General features: G+C 38.1%; 2 protein-coding genes across 3 annotated transcripts in view; one reads left to right on the top strand and one right to left on the bottom strand.

Moving 5' to 3' along the window:
* The window catches only part of LOC145212503 (uncharacterized), a 130,574-nt gene that overhangs the window by 55,269 nt on the left and 55,201 nt on the right, over positions 1 to 20,104 (bottom strand). The window lies entirely within an intron of this gene.
* LOC145214385 (uncharacterized) lies at positions 11,578 to 16,351 on the top strand. The gene is made up of 7 exons (XM_080082896.1): positions 11,578 to 11,991; positions 12,058 to 12,180; positions 12,274 to 12,384; positions 12,484 to 12,642; positions 12,723 to 12,794; positions 12,850 to 12,942; positions 15,469 to 16,351. Exons 1-7 carry the CDS (start codon positions 11,598 to 11,600, stop codon positions 16,230 to 16,232), a joined length of 1,716 nt encoding a protein of 571 aa, XP_079939022.1. The 5' UTR covers positions 11,578 to 11,597; the 3' UTR covers positions 16,233 to 16,351.

The following is a 20,104-nucleotide window of genomic DNA, read 5'->3' as shown; positions in this document are numbered from 1 at the left end:
GGGAAGGGAAATGACGCCACAAAATAACGTCAGATAAAAACTATATTGTGCGCTGCAGACAGTCAAATAAATATGGCGATGAAATTCATCACTACGGGCATAGATCGGAAGTACACAACCTTTTCGCTTTGACGGCTGCTTCGCAGATCCTTATTTCACCAACGGTCACCAAGTGTCTGCTTGTATTTTTGTTTCAATATTACTGATATAAAGCAATACGTTAAGCCCAATATACATGCCATCTAATAGCTCCTGAAAAGCCAGGAATAACTTCTAATTTACTGCATAAATCGAACTGAACGGTCTTCATACCGATCAGTGTTAATTGTTTATGACGTAATCATCTATATTGTGACGTTTGTGGTGCCTGTCTTTCTCACTGTTTGCACACAATAGGCCAACAAAAAGTCTAAAGCAGTGGCTCCCAACCAGGGCCCATGGCCCCCCAGGGGGGCCACGAGCTGTGTTCAGGGGGGCACAGGTGTAGATTTACCAGAAACACCCACTAAAAATTCCCTAATTTAAACTATTTTGCATACTATTTGTCTATATTGTGGCTTTTTTACGAATGGGGAACCTTATTTACTCTATTCGACCTGCATTTCAAGCCTATATTAGTATCCAATTTCCACACGAGTTTGCCATTTACATTTTAAGGGGGCCACAGGACTTACAAGGTTACATGAAGGGGGCCACGAGGCAAAAACGACACTTTTAGGGGGCCACGGTCCATGGAAGGTTGGGAACCACTGGTCTAAAGCATTTGGTTATTAGGCTTGAAATACTTCTTCGAGGCCCACCAAATCTTTTTAGGGCTGTTTCGAAATGCAATTATTTAACAAAAGAGATTTATTTACGCCACGACCGCCAGTACATGTATTTTATTATACATGTTCACGGCCGCACAAACTCGTCTCAGCGGGCACGGGTTGTGAATCCCTGGTTTAAATAATTTGCACACTTTAAGTACTGTTGCTAAAAGTTCTGCTTTTCCTAAAGGTTTATGTGCATCTCATAAGCTATTCGCCCTGTCATCTGGTATTGTACACAAGACATCGATCTGGGATTTTATTTCATTCCTCTTCAGCGCATTACAGAATTAATTTTTCATTACTCAAAACATGACCGATCGAAAAACATGCAGCCCTGACAAGAAGTGATATTTTGTTATAGATAATGTTACCAGGTTGCACAACATTGCGAATTATAAATGAGTAAAAGCTGCTGGTGGGAAACACATAAACATGAACATATGTTCAATAGCGATGCAAGTTTTGCGTGAAATCGCTGTTATGAATAATGGCGGATTTTCGTTTGATCTTGCACAACAACGCAAGACTCGTGGTTAAAATCTAATACAGAGATTTAGCTTTTTTCTATGAACAAATGTCAGATGACACGTGACTACTAGGTCATTGTCACGTCATCCTAATTGAATTTGTGAAACCGTCCAACTTAAAAATACTAACACATACTATTTAACTTTCGTTTGTTTCAACAGATCCCCCTGAAAAACAGCTCAGCCAGAAAGGTTTGTGAGAAAGCTTGTTTATTTTAAGCACTAACTCTAGATTTTGCTTCTTGTTGGTTTGTTTACATTTGTTGTTTACTTGCAACATTTGCCAAACTTTAAAACCGCTACAATATTTACGAACATTTTTATGTTATGTTACAGAGACTGATGTATCAAACCAACATTCTGGAGGCACATATACAAACTGCGTTATTAATCAGAATGCTGGAAATGCAAGTAAGTTTTGGGTCTTGATTCATTATTATTAATATAACTCCACCGCAAAAAAACCGTTTTCACAAATAGATGTTGTTGTCCACCATTCACAGAGACTTGACACGTAACTTATTACAACACTCTGCTCTTACAAACCTTATATGCAACTTTACACCTGGTGGCGCTCGCTCTTTGCGTTTTGTGACGTCAATACGATTTTTAAATTTGTTGTGACGTCATTGATGTATAAAATTCCTCACCCCAATATTTTGCAATTGGTTTGCGCCCCTGGTTTATACCACCATTTGTTTAAAACATCGTTTTACCCCGCTTGTTATAAAATTAGGAGTGGGAATGATTAATCTGATGTTGCTTGCTACCTCCTGGCTATGTCAATATTCAGGATTGGGGGTTACTAGGCTTTTCAAAATCTGTGTTGGTTAGAAAATGGTAATTATAGTCACATGGGCAAAGTTTTACAAAGGGAAACCTTAATAACTTAATCCTCTTAACAGCTTATCAGCCGCCACAGTAGTAAAGATGGAAAACTGATCTTTGGAACCCCCATGCGTTTTTCCTGAAGGTTTCGATCAGTTTATTTCCCGCAAGCTCATCCGGGAAACCACGAAACCCAGGAGTGACTCTCAACACCACGAGTTTGTGACTTCTTTATCACAAACCCAGGAAAACTATGATTTATCGCAGAGCTTCCCAAACTTTTTTGATCGCGACCCCTTTAAATCTCTTTAAATTTTTTTCACGCATTCACGGATAATATTATACAGACAATGCAAAAAATACGTTTGTTGTGTTTTTGGAAACGACTAAATCGAGTGATAACTAAAAACAACCTACTGGTACTCGGAGTCTATATCACACGTCCAAACAGCGATACCTTCATTTTAGCCTTTAGTTTCTGTCACATCGTCTTGCAAATAGGCACTTGTCACAATGTCCGTGTGGTTTGGACGTTTGCTATGCGTCGAGAACATACGCATGTTCGTAAAGAACCATTTGCCGAATCGGCAATTTTAGCAACGATTTAAGTTTTAAGCAATTTGTTAGGGCGGAAAATAAAAATAAAAGCAATTTATGTTTCAAACAATGGATTCTTGACGCCTAAACTGATGTCACCTTGGACCAAGTTTATGCTTTGCAAACGGATATTAAACACTGCTTGAAAATCGTAAATTTATTACCTATTTATTTTATTAGAGAAAGTTATTGCCCAAACAATGCTTAAACGTTAGTCTATAACTCTATATGTCATGCTTATGTTGCATTAAAATGCCGTTGTATTTCAAAACAATTGCAATTGTTACGTTTCAACCGATGTCTGTTCGCACAATGGCGTCACCACAAGCACGTTTGCTCTTAGCTGGAAACGTTATAAAACCGACGTAACTTAAAAAATATGACATTGTGACGTTATACAAAGGTCAAGGCCGGGAGTGCGCGGCACTCCCACACCCACGTACTCTACGCCAGTGTGTGGAGTACTTTCTGCACAATTTATACAGCTCTCTGCAAACCCTCAAGTTTTTTAAGCGACCCCTTCCGGGGTCGCGACCCCCGGTTTGGGAAGCCCTGATTTATCGCAAGTGTAGATTAGACATAGTGTGCAATTATCGCAAATTTTACAATAACCAGCTATTGACTATTTTGAAATGCATGAAGCACGTTATGGGGCCGGTTCTGTCGTGTGAGCTGGGCTTCGCGCATCTAAAAAAATTATTTCGCTTGCATAGCCTGTCTCGTGTATCAATAACAGTAAATAGCAAACCACTTTACTTAGAACACAGTACTCGAATTGGTTTAATAAACCGTATGGAACACTTACATTTGTTTGTCATATAAGGCATTAACATTTGAGACTTGGTAACTGTGTTTTGTAATTGTTACATATTTTTCTCTTAAAATTACTGCATCGTAATTAGTTGGGGCATAGGAAAACACAAAGTTTAATTTTTTATAGCGGTCTTTGAGGAATTTTTTGAGCAATCGCCTTCCATGCAAATGTATAAAATAATACTTGATATATCGACCCTCAACAACATGTAGGATTAAGTTTTTAAAAATGTATATTTTTGGGTTTAATGAAATTAACCGCTCAAACCGGTTCGCGGGTTCGAGTTCAGTTCCGGTTCGACTCCCTGATTTTAACACTTAAATTTTCATATGCCGATGAGGGTACAAGGATGCTCCAAGCATCGACCTAACCTAAAATAAATATTACCGTTGACAATTCAAATCTTTACCAAAACATGGACACAGCTTCAGCTGTAACACACAAAAAAAAACTAGACACGATGCAAAAAGTGAGATCACGCGCACAAGCTCCAACGCAACAATCAAAAACCTTATTGTGCAATGCGCAAAGAAGCGTGAAGTCGGCCTATTTGCATTCATAACAAATCCACCTACGACAATCAGCTTTAACCTTTTTTCGGTTTAAAACAAGAATAAAGTACAAACACATTTTACGTGGTAATTTTCATCGTAATAACAATGGGGCCTCTGGCCTAGACTCTCGTGGGCCCGGTGCGGCGCAACGGCTGCATCCCCCTGTTGTGGGACCTGCCAACGCCCCACAGAAAAGAAAAGGAAAGACATGAAGTGTTTGTGCAAACGATTATTATGGTTTTTTTTACAGAAAATTGACTTCTAGGGAACTACTAAATTAAAATATCCAATCTTCGGAAAACACAGACAATCACTTACACAACACGTTGGCAGACGACGGCTAAAATCGTTTTAAACAAAAAAAGTTACCCTTTCACATCCCCAGCACTCATGAACATTATTTTTTGAACATAAACGAACATAATTTTTTTTTAACGGGCCTATTGCTTACCGGTTCAGCAGAACAGCATGCAGCCTCCACATGTCCCTGTCAACAGTAACCACGAGGCAGGCACGCTTACAAGGCGTGATGGTAATACACCTTTCGACATAATATGTTACCACACTTGCTATAAAACTCGTGTTTCGTGACGTTTGATCTTGTACAAACTGTTGTGTTGTGTCAATCAACTGCAGGAAAAACGAGTCAGGGCTGGATTAACTGGCAAAGCAAAGTAATAAGGTGATTGGGGTATGAAAAGATGAAAGCATCACAGAAACTTAACCAAGTTCATCACCGACATTTCCAATGGTGTCTTCGTATTTAAATGTAGTATGATTTGTCCAGTTTCCTATAGTTCGTATAGGATATGTCTAGTAATTTCTTTACCTTTTATGCTTGTTCTAGTTGCTCGTCACCCACCCACCAATGTTTCCCACTCAATGATTAATTTCCGCATCAGTCGTGTACACAACAATATCCCACCACAGCATAACAGCTTACAACAGGAATTGAGTGTTTTAATGTAAGGTAGATGATTGTTTTAATGTAAGTTTCAAAGGTTAGAATATAGCCATGTTTAAGCTGAGCAAAAAAGTAGACAGCACAATCGGTGTGTTGAGGTTGAATGAGTAATTGATTGGGGCTGATAGGAAGTGTTTGTTGTAGAACAACGCCCTGCCGCTCGACAACGCTTGGAAAACTGACTCAGTTTTGCAAGTCTGTCGTACTGTAATTTGATGCACCCTCACTTCATTACTGTTGTCTCGACCCTTCGAACAAACCATCAGGGTTCGGTCTGTCTCGACGGGTCGGGGCTCGCTGGAATAGACTGAGTGCATGGTTTGGGCGCTTTCCGTCATCCTTGTACAAATTGGGTCTAGCTGCTTCTGCGGTATGCGATTGTGCCGTTGGGGAACAGACCTCATAATATCACGGTGTCCGATATACCGTCCACCAAGTGAGAATATCAGCCTAACGGGCTTGGATGACAAGACGGTGTACTGGTTTCGCGATAACTGCCCGGACAGTTAAACGATGATAACATCGTTTTGTCCAATGTGTTCACATCCGGGAATTACACTTCCTCCAACTCAAAGAGTATTGAAAGCTCAAAGCTCTTTCCCTTCTTATTATTGGTTGGCGATACTGCTAACAATTTACCGTACAATTTCTGCCGCAAGCCGCTCGTGTTTTTCTTGATGATGACCAAAAAGTCCGGTTCTCTTATAAATTGGTTAGGAAGTTTTTAGTCCAATCTTGAGATAAACAATCTTCCTGGTTTGCTGTCTTAATTATCAGAAGGCGTGACTGCATGTGCCTCCAGACAACACAGAAAGATCGATCGCCTGTTTTCCTCAAATGGTATTTAACGTGTTTTTTCTTGCGCCTAAACACCAATGCACCTAGAGCTAAATAACGAACTCTTATTTTATTTCTGCAATATGGCCAGATGGTGACGCTCGACAGAGCATCAACACGACGCGCACAAGGATTAAAAGCGGTTTGTGCAAACATGTTCAAATTTATTTACAACATCATTCATTACTTTACAAGCGATTCTTGTCGCTTCTTGATTTAGTAATGTCACAATAAGTTCAGTTTAATATTAAGTTTGCCACCTGGCATTTTTGTAAAACTCTGCAAATATGACTCACCAAATAAAACAAACAACACTGGGCAAATTGAAAATCATTTTAAATTAAAATACATTTTAGCTTCTTTCACCGACAAAATTCTCATTAATTAAAAACTCGAGTTTATAAGTTTAAAGTGTAACAAGTTCAACATTTTAATGTCGTTTACCTAGTTTAAACCAAGCACGGTTCGATTATAAACTTTCACACTCAAGCCACAGGAAGGTTGGCAGAGTTAATTATTGTCGCACCCATAGGTACATCATTACCGGTTATTATGCTGTCTGCATTTCGCGTGGTTTAGCAGGATCTACCAAAAACAAAGTCTACTTTTAACAAAGTTTAAAGTAAGCTTAACATTTACATTGTAAATATGGCCACAATGCGCCAAACTCTTTCTTTTATGTTCCGGTTACATAAGTCGTGAAAATTGTCGGTTACGAGTTTATCGAAGCTTTGTCAAAACGCTGTTTGGTTTTACCAAACGTTAAAGAACACTGAAATTGACTTTTAAGGCCCGTTCACACCGGACGTAGCGTAGCGTAACGTAGCGAAGTTGGACGAAGTTGAGCGAAGGGGGTGTTCACACCGGACGTAGCGTAGCGAAGCGAAGTTGGGCGAACGGCCAACTTCTTTAGGAAACGTCGTATACACAAAACAAAGTTTGGCAAATGAATAAATGCCATAAATTGAATGTTTATTTGTCAATAAAAAACTTAAATCGTATTTATTTAACTACTGTTGAATTAATTGACATTGTGACGTCATATTCCCTGTACATATGTACATGTTTACTGTACAGTAATAAATGTTTGAATCATCAAACTGCATGAGGAAAACGTTTTGTGATTTTTTTTGCTACATCTTGCTATATCCTGATTCTATGTGTCATAAAACAGATGTTACCAGAACCAACTACTTTTTATTAAGTACAATTTCTGTCCTGTTCCCGATTGAAAATCTGGATTTTCAAGCAAAACTTCATGGTAGCTTTTTATTTTCAACATGGAAACTAAATAAAATATAGCCAGAAAAACTTTATTGGGATCATAACTAACAACAAACCATTTGAAATACTGAATATCTTTTTGTTTTTTATTGGCATAGTGGTCTGATGTTCCAAGTAGTGTTCTGATGTTTCAAAGCCAGTACACTCCCAACATGGGCCTTGATGTAGACTTAGTTTCACCATAGTATACTAACATGGTAGTCCAGCTCCTCTTTTCCTCTTGTTTCTTTTATTATCCTGCGCATTTCGGTTACGCATGACTAACACTGCACGTCGCCTGAAGTTTTGTATGAGGTACGTGGTAAACAGCAAGTTTTTAAAAGCCGCTGGCGACAAATCCGAGTCTGTTTTGAAGTTTTTTAGTTATTGGGTTTATTGTTTAATGTATGTAGAGCTATTAAAACGTTTTTAGCTTTTAATTGTATGAACTCTTTAAAGTGTATTTTTAAAAACTTATAGACAGGCATCTTCTTGTAGAAATTGCTTTAAAATTGAGGCAATGAACCGAATTGGCGAGTCAAGGTTTTTCAGCATGTTACTACACTAGCTAACATGGCCTGTGTCTTGTCATCAGGTGCACTGATGAGACCTTATCAAAACAGTGAGGAGTATTTGCAGCTTACTTATCATCTTTCTATTGGCTAATTAATCATATTGCCATCACTTTGGTTCCCCAGCAGTTGCTACATTAGGCATTAAAATTAGTTGTTTTCTGTGGTTTATACCCATTTGTGGTAATGAACAGATTTTGGTGAGGCATCATTTTTTTGTAATTTGAAAAAAGAAGCACATTGTGCAGAAAGTACAGACACTTTTGACAGTTTTATTTTGATATATTTTTCAGAGCTCTTTTTTTGATTTCCTTGGTAGACCTTTGGAACATTTTAGAAAAGAGCTTTTCGGCAAACGTCAACGACAAGGCACAAATAAATAAATCCACGAATATTAAAACGTATTGAGTACTTTCTCTTTATCCATATCAACTTCCAGAATATCACATGTCCTATTTTAGAAACTTTCATAATAAAGATCATGGAAAAACTTTTGCAATACACAAAAAAGTCTAGCTTGTTGGTCGGCCAAAAAACTCTTTCTCAAGCGTTTCAGGTACACACTTTGTAAAAGTTGCAGTAACTCTGATGAAGGATAAGTGAGACCTCCAGGGTTTTGCTCCATTGAAGAAATCAGCTTGCCCTGCTGTGATTGCATGGTGGGCAACTTGCTAACAATTTTGCTTACTTTTGTAAAATTGTTTTTTTGCCTTGAACAAAACATCACCTTCCAAATACTCTAAACTCCATGTTACTTAATTATCACAGCATTTAAGTGCTTTATTGTTTATGATGTCTAGCAATTGTTTTTTTACCTTGAACTTTTTTCAAATAAACTTTTTACTTCACAGCACTCTTTTGCATAGTTTCTCATCTAATCAGTGCTTTTATGAAAAATCTGCCGCTTGTTGACAGTTTGAAATGAGTAACTTTGGAAAACAATATGGTCTTCGTTTAAGTTGACTTTTCGTCTGTCCAAATCGAGTTCCTGGTGGGGTCAAAGTCGTTAAATATCAGTTCATTAAAAATGCAGTCAGTTTGGTAAAGTTCAATTTTCACCAGACTTTAACTTAATCATTAACAAGCTTTTTTGCACCCTTGAATACGTTAGGTAAAACCACGCTAAAATCACTTCAACGCATTTAAAGAAGGACTAAAAGGCAAAAAACTCAGTAAATTCTCCCCAACAGCACAATTCCAACCAAACGTAGTAATATCACACATGGTAGATGCATAAAACCGACCACGCACGCTCAGTTTCGTCATTATCCTGCTCTTAAAGCACCCAACTCAATGCAAGCATCCGACAAGCGTGCAGAGTTAATCAAGCGTGACGGTAACAATAGCTGGACTACCATGTTAGTATACTATGGTTTCACCATCCTTGATCAAGTAATGACACTTCAGGATCTTGAGTTACATCTAAATAACAACACTCTAGTTTTGAAGAATATTTAAGTGTAAAAGATAATAGTGGTATAGTATTTATACATATTAAAACTACATTTTACATATTATTTTCTCCTACTGCACATGACAAACAAAACTAGGTCAAAAAATTTACCAACATTTGATAGAACAACATGTGAATGACAAGGCAAAAAGTATACAAATGTCAACATTTTAAAACATTGCAAAAGTTATACTGATATATATCAAACATGTTACTCCACAATACAAACCTACATATTATATTGGTAAATCCAATCAAGTCAGACATGGGAATCCTTGTTCATAGGGAACCAGAAAGATACAGCTTACTTTACATACATTGAAACTAGTTTTTCCTAATTAAATCAAGTTTTGTTTTGACAAAATACATGGCTTATATTACAAATAGATGTCTTTATTGTACCTGCTAAACAAAACAAGTTTTCATAACTATTATCACAGATAATTTTCCATGTAGCTGCAGGTCTGCTCACATACACATATTAATTAACTACAGTGACTATACGATCATTATTTAAATTTTTACATTGACTGCAATTTGTTTTAAAACACTTGCTTCAAATTCAAGGAGGATTTTTATCTATTTAAAAAATAAACTACTAGTTTTACGTTTGTTAAAACAGCCAGCTGTTCTTTTTTACGGACAAACAAAAACTCGTTACTTTTAAACCTTCATCCAGCCTACTGAACAGTTTTCGGCAAAGTTTCTAGCTAAAATTTACGACTGTACAGGAACCTTCGCCCAACTTTTTCGCTACGCTCACGAAACCTCGGCGAGTCTACCGAATTCGCCCGAATTCGGGCGAAGGCTGCTTCCGGTGTGAACAGTCCCATTGAAATCCATTGTAGCGAAAGGTTCGCTCAACTTCGCCCAACTTCGCTTCGCTACGCTACGTCCGCTGTGAACGGGCCTTTAGTCACCAGGGTAGTTTACTTTTTAATTGTTTTCAGTCTGTTTAGTTTCGTCGCTGTGTTTTTGTAGCAACATGCACTAGATTAAACGAAGGTTAATCAAAAGCAATCACACAAATGCACAAGCGTCTTGCGTGTACGCGTCACACCAGTAGGAAACTCGGGGGCTTGGAAAGTGGTTTTGTATCTTTGTTTTATCGATAGGAAGTAAACGCGAGACAATTAAGAAAAGCTTTTGAAGCGAGCTGTACGACTCACCTCAGGAAATATGCTGCACATTATCAGGTGGGGACTTAAGCAATATTCACAGACAAGTTTGTGTTGCAAACGACTGCTGGGTGAAAGAGTTTAAGTATAAATTTGTCGAACTTAAACTGATGACAATGATTTCACTCGATAACAGAAATCATATGTCATGCAGAATGCTGTGCAAGTGGAAATTTGCTTTAGGATTTATTAAAATCTGTTTCTTGTTGTTTGGAGCGAAGTAGTAGCTCAAAAACGTAGAGATAATACTCAGTGGCATTTCATGTTATTAATTTTACAATGGCTTCAACAAACGAAGTAAGTAAAACTGTGATAATTTATAACTTTAGTTGTGTTACTAGCATTTTGCGAACATTGTAATAATGCAGAGAATTATTCAACTATAACAAACCTATAAGGGATCGTTGGCTAAACACCTTCAGGGCTGGCAAGCATATATTTACAACTGTTTGTAAAGAAAAACATACTGAAGGTTTGTAATTTGTTTTGTTTCCGCAAAGCTACGAAAATTGGACTGTAGTGACATCACGTGTGACCTTGACAAGTTTGAGGCCGGTTCAGGAGGTTTCGGGGATGTTATATTTGGATACCACAATGGGTTAAAGAAAGAAGTTGCCATCAAAATATTTAAAGTCGCTGGTGCAACGCACAAAAAGTCACTGGTTGTGAAAATGTGGGATTTGTCACATACAAAACTACAATAGCTATATTTATCGAAATATTCTTAAGGTTTCAAGAAGAAATGGAACACTTGCTGAAAGCAGATCATAAAAATGTCGTTCGAATTTTTGGCTACGTCCAATGGTCTTTTGCAATGGGAATTGTGATGGAATACTGCAAAGGTGGAGATTTGGAAACTTTACTAATGGATACATCCAAAGAACTGGGCCTTGCTATGCGCGTTCGCATTTTACACGAAATAGCATCAGCATTGGCTTTCTGCCACAACTTGCCCGACAAACGCTTAATTCACCAGGACTTAAAACCTGGAAACATTATGCTGACTGAAGAGCTTCAATGCAAGGTTGGCGACTTTGGCTCCGCCGAACTGGCAACACACAGTACTTTGGCAACTGTGAATCCTTTGGCACGAACCAAGAAAGAAAGGCCACAATACACTCCCTACTACACCGCTCCTGAAAAACTGAGGGATCCAGCCACCAAACCTAAGACGAAACATGACGTATATTCCTTCGGAATGATAACTTTCTCGGCTCTTGCTCGTGAAGCTCCTTATCCACGTCTGGAAGGCGAACAACGAAGGAAGCTGTTACAACTAATCGAGAACGGAAAACGACCAGATTGTCAGGAAATACAGGATTGGATACAAACTTTGGTCGGTGAAGACAGAGAAATCGCAGAGCAACTCCAACTACTGATGAAGCGATGCTGGGATCAAGATCCCACAAAACGACCCACAATGATTGAGATAAGTGAAGAGTTGAAAATTCTGTTGGAAAGGCAAAACCCCGAAAACCTACTTTCTCAAGTAGAAAGTGTTGCCAGGGAAATGGTTGTCAACCAACCATCCACCAACGAAAGTCAACGCGTCCCGCTTCATTATTTCTCACCAAGGACTGGACGTTTTGAAGGTAAACCTTCATATTAAACACCACAAACAAAAGTATTCTTTAAAAACAAAATGTTTTACTTTCCAGTACCGTCTACTACATCTAACCGCACAGTGGAACAACCTACCAAACATTCAGCAGAGGGCACACAAGAGCACGGTTCTTCTCAACAAGGGGAGATTCCCACCAGTAGCAGGTCACAGCAGCCGGGTATGAGATACACAGACTTGTTTGAACCTGTATAGATATCCACATAATGCTGATAGTTGCATTGTGACCGATAACCTTGTGTTACATTTTTAGATTCCACCGAAGGAACAGAGAATAAGGAGGCCAATACATCCATAGAAATCACACAACCGAAAACATCAACTGTGGAAGTTTCAAGGGAAACCCCCCAATCTCAGCACCCGGGTATAAGAAATTGAAAACCTAATCGACTGTGTTTGCGCCAACTAGCGAAATATAAACACCAACATGTTTTAAGCATTCTAAGGTCATCTTTGTGTTTAGATTCCAGCAATCCTGCAAGTATCGGATTTCAACGCTCCAACGAATCTACAGAGGAAAGTTCCCATTCCAGCAAATCACCACAGCAACATGCGCGTCAACCAACAGGGGGCGCTCAAGAGCAAGTATTACCTCCTTCTCAACAAGGGGAAATTCCCACCAGTAGCAGATCGCAGCACCTTGGTAAGAAAAGTTTCTAAAGTTGAACAAAAACGTTTTTAAAGTTGTTTTGTTGCGTCCAGACCAAACAAGACCTGCAAGAACCCTTGTCAAAGAAATTCCCCATTCCAGCAAGTCACCACAGCAACCTGCAGGTAAACCAATCACAAATGAACTCGTGAGAATCATACAAATACTTTTGTTATGTAGGTGAGACCTCAACTTTGCGCAAAGCTAAGCGAAGCCTTCGAAAGTTGTTTGGATTCAAAACGGAACAAAATCCAACTTTAAGTAAAGGCGCAGGTAATACTTGTGTTTGTGGTTCGGAAAAGATATCTTAACACTCTAACGTTGTAAATCAATCTATTTGCTGTTATACACACGCCTAACCGTCGTGCAGTGGACGCAAAGAAATCATTCACTTTGTCAGCATCAAAACATCCTATCTTACAAGACCAAACAGTCTTGCACCACACAGTGAAATAAGCAGAGGGGGCTCAGCCAAATTTGCTACAAAGCCTTGGTCGACATTTCTGGCATTTTACAACAAACCTTTTAAGTTCGACTAAAAACAGCGTAGACCTTTATTCAAAAAAGCTTGCACATTTTTACACTGATCCGTTTTCAGGTGTAAAATCGTAACTAACATGTACATGAAAAACGAAGTGCGGTTTTGCACAAATGTTTGCAAGTCTTGAACGGATGGCGAAACTTTGCGACTGCCCAGTGTCTGTGTTCCGTATACGGTAGTAATTGTCAAGTTGTCTTCCACACCGCTTAGCCCCAGTTTCTTTGCCAATGCTGCAGAGCACAATGACATGCCTGACCCGTCGTCGAGAAAGGCATGCGTGAAATAGGGTTTACGATTCTTATCCAAGACTGTGACTGGCACGACCTTTAGTCGCACAGAGTGAGTTCGCAGAGTAGCAGCGGATATTCCTGAACAGCCGGATCCGTCAATTTCCGATGAAGCTCATGAAGATTGCCGGGATAAATGGGTGCGCCCAATACAGTAGCATGTGGTGCATTTTCAGCCTACACGGCACACATAACCGCACAATGCTCGGGACGAAAACAATTAAAACACAGTTTGTTAAGCCGCAAGTGCACAACGTTCCTTTACCGTTTGGCGCTTAATGGCCTCACATTTCAACAAAAAATATAACGACCCACATTGGGGGCATGTAAGGGTCCTTCCCTGGAGATCGTGATTCACAAACGAGTCTTCACCTTACACTGCTAAGTATGTAGCTGAGACGCAACCCGGAAACTTGCCTTTGTTGGTAACTTGGCCCTTTAACTTACGTTCCTCATTGTAAATAAACCTTATCAACCTTATTAAAGATCCAACAACGCTTGAAAGGTCACTGGTTGTTTTCGTAAACGAAGTTTAGACGATTTCGTGATGAATCGTCTAATTGCTCTATGCGGCAAGCGCTGCACAACGGCCTCAACATTTTGAGGCAGATCAAGTGTGTATTTACAGTCCCACTGACTAAACAACTTGTAACTTTCCGCAGTTTGTGCACAAAATTGTCGCAAGCTCTTGAAGTCGTTATCCTTTAATTGCGGGCGCTGCGTCAATCGGTCCATACGCGCTCCTACAAGGTCTAATCATCCATGCGAAGACTCACAAATATATATTTGGGAAATGAGATCCCGTGGAGTTACTGTGCTATTTTGCAATGAGACCATTTGCAAAGTATAAAATCCGATTCTAGCGCACTTAAAACAGTCTGAATTAAAAAGTAAAAATATCCAACAGTATTTGTGCACAGTGCTCTTTATCTTAATACATTGCCATTTTATATCCATGTACAAGTTTGCGATGATATTAATTACAATAACTAAGAATTATTGCAGTTCAACTCCTCTGCAAGCCTATATATCTGTATCACAATCAGCAACAAATATTATTGTGAACCAAACTAGGATTCGCAAAAAGTTTGACCCACACAAAAACTTCCAAGGTCTAGAAAAGCCGATTAAAATATTACTCCGTTGTATGTTTAGACGGCGTCCAATATTACTCCGTTTGTATGTTTAGACGGTTTTATGTTTGTACAAACTTTGTATTCTGCCTTATTTTTTTTTTAAACCCAAACCGCTACCGCTATTGTAACTATAGTTACAATTTCTAAAAGCCCGAACCGGAGTTAAGGTGTCGACGCCCGCGGGCCAACGTTTTTTAGATTTATAACCCAATTATACGAGATTTAAGGAAATTGTGGGATTTTGTTGCGTCATCACGTACACTTCCTTTTTTACCAGTAAATATAGTTCCATGAAAAAAACACCCGCGGGGCACGTACTGCCGCCGGGGGCCGCATTTGGCCCGCGGCCGCACTTTGGACACCCCTGATGTGTGTGGATAATCATTATAAGATGTAATGTAATGTGTTTAAATTGTCAATATATGAGAAAGCAGTTACTACTTTTACATCAAATTGTTCCTTTTAACTATAATAATAATAGCATTGTGACGCAACAAAATTTTGGACAAGAATAACATCAAGTTTTTGCAGTTCAATTTCAGAAAAAAAATACCAGAAAATAATAATAACAAAATTGTCTTAAATAAATAACTGTAAAGATTCTAACGGTTAATTAAAGCTGTTTGGTTTGGGATAAGATCTTGTAAAAAACTGATTTAAAAACTAACTTCAGCCTCTAACTAACCCCACCCCTGTTTGACACCTAATCTAATAATTTAGCACTTTACGCCACCTATCGGAATTTACAATTTTTTTTGGACTTTTTTTATTTTTAGTTCGAAACTTCATTATTTTTGTTTATTTTTGTTAAAACAACGCTTTGATTTATTTTTAGATGAACGTGACGACTTCAATCAACTCGTACAAAAATATGTTTATTTATTAAACACGAAAAAGTATGACGAAGCAAAAACGACAAAACAACAACTTTCAAGGTTATTTGAAGGTCAACTGGGGGTCACTGCAGAAGACTTGAAAGCCGAAGCCACAAAACGTCGAAATGAAGGAAAATATTTGGAAGCCATTTTGTTTTCCAGCATTTCCGCAGATTTCTATGTGAAGAAAAATCCCGACTCCGCTGTAGCGAGAAGTGTAGTGGGTTGTGCGGGGGGAATTCGACAAACAATCGAACTTTTGATGGAAAATTCTTCTGATTTATTTTCGAAGTTAAGAAACATTGAAATCGTACGCGATCACGTGATTCTACTGATGTGTGACATGACTCAGCAAATCCGCGACCTTCAAATAAACGAAGAAATTCGTTGTGAAGTGGAAGTTCGGTGTTTGTGTAACATTGAGTGGTGTCAAGGTCACATCGGGGATTTGGCATCAAGGGAAACAACCATTAAACTTGGACTTGAACTTATGGAAACAAAATTCGGGAATGAAAGTTCAAAGTATCAAATCTACGGTTACTTGTTGAGAAATCTTGGTGGTGTTTGTGGTGTAACTTCACGATTCAAAGAAGCAATCGAATATTACACAAAAGCAATCGAAGTTTACAAAACAGCGGGGGATTTAACTGAGGAACAACGAGGAGAATATATTGCAACAAGTGAGAGGGGTTTGCAAATATGCAAAGCAAAGTTGAACAAGTGATTAAGTTTGCTGCAAAACAAAAAGTTTTTGTTAGTGACAAAATTATTGTGAAACAAATTCACATTTTCATTGTAAATAAACTTTATGTTTGGTTTTCTTGACTTTGTGCACAATCTCTGTATTTTGTTGACAATTGTTTGTACAAATGTAAAATAAAACTTAATGCTTAAAATGTTGATGAAATTTCAATTTTTTTTGTTTTCACAAGCTTTTCAGGATATTTGTCACAAAACACCAGTTTTCACATAAAATCTTTTTGCAGCAAGAAAGTTTAGGTTTACCAAATTTTAAAACCTTGAAACATAAATGAGGTGTAAGTCACAGAAAATTAAGTTTATTGAGGAACAAATGTTTTGAAACTGATTTAGACATATTTTACATGTTTTGGATTTTAAATTGTATATTTGATCAGAAAAAGTTGAATATCAAGAAACAACAAACCTTGTAAAGTTGCACCGACCAAAAACAACCATCTGTATATTTTCAAACCAACAAGTTTCCACAAGTAAACTGCAACTCTTGATAATTGTCAGATGCTCGGATATAATCACATTTATCACCAATTTCTTCATGGACCCTGCAAATGTAAGTTTGCAATTACAATCTTCCAAATGCATGTGATTATGCAAAAGAACAAACGTTCATTGTGATAAGTTTATGTTGATTCCGAACTGTTAATAATATTCCTGGAAGATAAAATAAGCAGCCAATACTTCGAACACAAATTATTTGGTAGTTTTAACAAATACTGTTGTCACACTTTTCCTTAGAAAACATTACCTCATGTTTTATCATTCAAGTTAAAAACAGGAATGGAAATTAAATAGTGTGTTACATCATCATAATAACAGATCCATATATAGTGTTCCAAATTAAATCATGTTTCTTATATCACAAGAATAAACACAACAAACCTGGTTTTATCAAATTGCTTCTGGAAAGTTCTTTCACTTGTTTCAAGAAAAACTTTTCCGCTTTGAAAAAGTTTGAGAACCACTGATTTATATGAAGGTGCAGCAAGTGAAACAAACAGGCACCCGGTGGTAATAATGCACCAAGTAATCCAAGCAAACCTGTATATTTTAGATGCACCAAAAAAGATCATGGACTTGGCTTTTCTAACTATTAAGTATTTATGATGAACAAAAACCCCTGTGTAATGATTATCCCAGTTTAAGCGAGTAATTTGTGTGTTTTTCACATTTTCTGATGTAAAGGAACTAAGCAAATCTAATTGTGGAAGTTTTTGTCACAAACAAAGGTTTACTTGCTTCTGTACATGGCTATTGTTCACAAACCTATGTGTTAATATATATACAGCACAATAATACATAGGAATCCATTACAACTTACTTCTGTTTCTTATAACAAAGTGTCAAAAATTTCTGTATTGATCGCAGTAGATAGTTTTGCAGCTTTCTCATTCAGCTGGTTGTAATCATGAATTGTTGGGTTCTCCAGTTTGGTTTAACTTCAATTTATTTATTTCCTGGTTAAAAAATAACGTGATGAAATAACTGTTTTTAAAATAAATCATGTAAGGGATGTTTGGTGTCACACTAAGGAAACAAACACATTAATTTTACTTATATACGCAACGCATGTTGTATGCATTTTGTTTATGACATCACAATACCACACAAATATTTGTGACATCACCATCGATTCAACCAATCAATTATCCTTAAACGAGAGTTTAAACTTTAAATATAAAGTTTTACCTGCAAATATCAACAATTCCACGACTTTTTGGCATTGTTCGGTTTAAATTGTATGTATTTGAGTCAGACGCTTCGAACAAACAATTTCTCACGACGAAAATTCTTTACCTGCAAGTTACAAATATCGGATGAGGGAACTGTTAAACCACGGAATTGGTTGATGGAATATTAGGCGCCGTTGTCGAATAAATTAATTTGTCGCACCTTAAGGCCGTTTTGAAAACAAATAAAAACCTTGCAAGATAGCTAACTTGCGGCAACTTAGCTATCTTGCAACGCAATAGAACCGTCTCACTAAATTTTATGAGATCAGCGAACCGGTTAGCATTACTGATTACTGTCAATGGACTTTTTGTAACGGAACCGGCTGGAAAATATTACTTTTGTGATAAAACCGGCTGACAAAAAAATTGAATCCTGCCACTGATGTTAGCTAACTTGCAGCAACTTAATTTATTCGACAACGGCGCCCCATAATGGAATGAGTTTTGGATTTAATTTTCGGAGTCGAACTGCTTATTGTTGCTTTAAGGCAGTGGTCTTCAACCTTTTTCAAAGGCGACCCCAATTTAAAAAAAATTAAATCTTTTACATGCAACCCCATTTTTTCCAATAGTGAAAAAAATTATGTAATGCCGAAACTGAAACTATTTTCATGTAAATATACCCGCCTAATTTTTAAGTAGACTTCAAATATTAGCATTCATCGGGCAGTATTACGCTCACATGATAGAACCCACAAGTTTTATTTAATTTGGCCAACCTAATTCACGTTAAAGCTCACCGGTTGGCAGAAATCAGTAAAATGATGTTTTATTTCCTCAACCCGCTGTATTATTTTTGGACACAATATGTCTTTCATTGGGCTCTATCGCGTAACAATGGGTTGGACAACTTGTGTTTTATATGCATTATTGCATCATAATGATTAGATTGTGACACGAGGTACTAAGCTGTACTGCAAAACAATAGCAAAGGCTGCGAACTAGAATAAAACCCATCATTTTTTGGGTAATAAATTTGGACGCCAAATTAAAAAATTAAATTTAAAGCGACCCCAGAAAAAGTTTAGACGGCCCACAGGTCGTAAGGGGTTCAAGTTCGGTTCACGGTTTTAAAACAGTATATTTCCGATTCGGGTTTCGTTCTGGTTTGGGCAAAATATCCGGCCCTAACCGATTTGCGGTTTTTAAACCGGTTTGATATCCATTTTATTTAAATTTTTTTTTAATTGATTTGATTTAAATTGATTGCCATCGTTATCTACACGCAATATCAATGCATAAAAGCTGTGCAGTGCACGTGATATTATAATTCGTCAAGTTGCAGTGGATTTTAAAGCCGCAATATTCTTCCAGCAAAAATTTGAAAAGTGTAAAATCCATTGTACATAGTGATAATGTTTGCTGCGTACCAAGCCGCACATTAAATGTACGTGGGAAGCAACAGCCAATCAGATTGGCACCAGCGCGAACCAAGCTTCAAATTAAATAGTAGCCTACACTATACTGTCACAATCATATAACGTAACAACGCGCATTCACACAATTATTGTTTCACATAACAACATTTTATGACTAATGAAAGTTTGAGTTAAAATAAGCTTTTGAAGCGGTCGAAGCTTTATTGAGCAGCGGCGCCATGTCCGAGTCATGTTAGAAACGTGTAAGAGGAAGAGCAACGCGAAATCGGCGTTTATAAAGAGGCAATTGCGATTAAAAGAAAAAGGCAAATAGCACGCTTCGATGCGCATAAACGAACGCGATAGTGAGGTCGCTACAGGACCCCCCTCCAGAAGCGGGCTTGTGTTGCGATGGCCAGTGGGTAAGATAACGTCGCACGAAGAGAAATTTCAGCTGCCCTTTGAGCCAACGAAGAACAGTCGGTACTTCATCAGCCGAAAATCTAATGAATTATCCTCAGGCATGTGCCGCGGGAACAGTGTTCGTGGAGGACAGATGACAGACGGTTTGAGGGCGGAGCGAGGATTTCATCCAAAAACCGAGTTGGTTTTTATTGCCCAAAGTGGTGTGTTCGGAAGGCTGGTTCGGGAGGCGCGCTGCGCGTGTTTGCTGGGGCACTGCGGAATGACGTAGAGTAGCAGAGCAAAGCGGTGCTCTTGAGCAAGCTTGAGGTACAAGAAATGGCCAC

The sequence above is a fragment of the Phallusia mammillata genome, chromosome 2 (assembly GCF_965637545.1).
Source record: "Phallusia mammillata chromosome 2, kaPhaMamm4.hap1.1, whole genome shotgun sequence".
Lineage (NCBI taxonomy): Eukaryota > Metazoa > Chordata > Ascidiacea > Phlebobranchia > Ascidiidae > Phallusia > Phallusia mammillata.
Note: the sequence above shows the minus strand (reverse complement) of the source record. Positions and strands in the feature narration are given on the sequence as shown.

What these genes read in the sequence shown, in the direction of transcription:
- LOC145214385 (XM_080082896.1), top strand. Translation starts at nt 11,598, where the DNA reads ATGATAACTTTCTCGGCTCTTGCTCGTGAAGCTCCTTATCCACGTCTG. An exon ending in TAGCAGGTCACAGCAGCCGG is followed by an intron (nt 12,181 to 12,273) that starts GTATGAGATACA and finishes TTACATTTTTAG; the next exon opens with ATTCCACCGAAGGAACAGAG. An exon ending in CCCCCAATCTCAGCACCCGG is followed by an intron (nt 12,385 to 12,483) that starts GTATAAGAAATT and finishes CTTTGTGTTTAG; the next exon opens with ATTCCAGCAATCCTGCAAGT.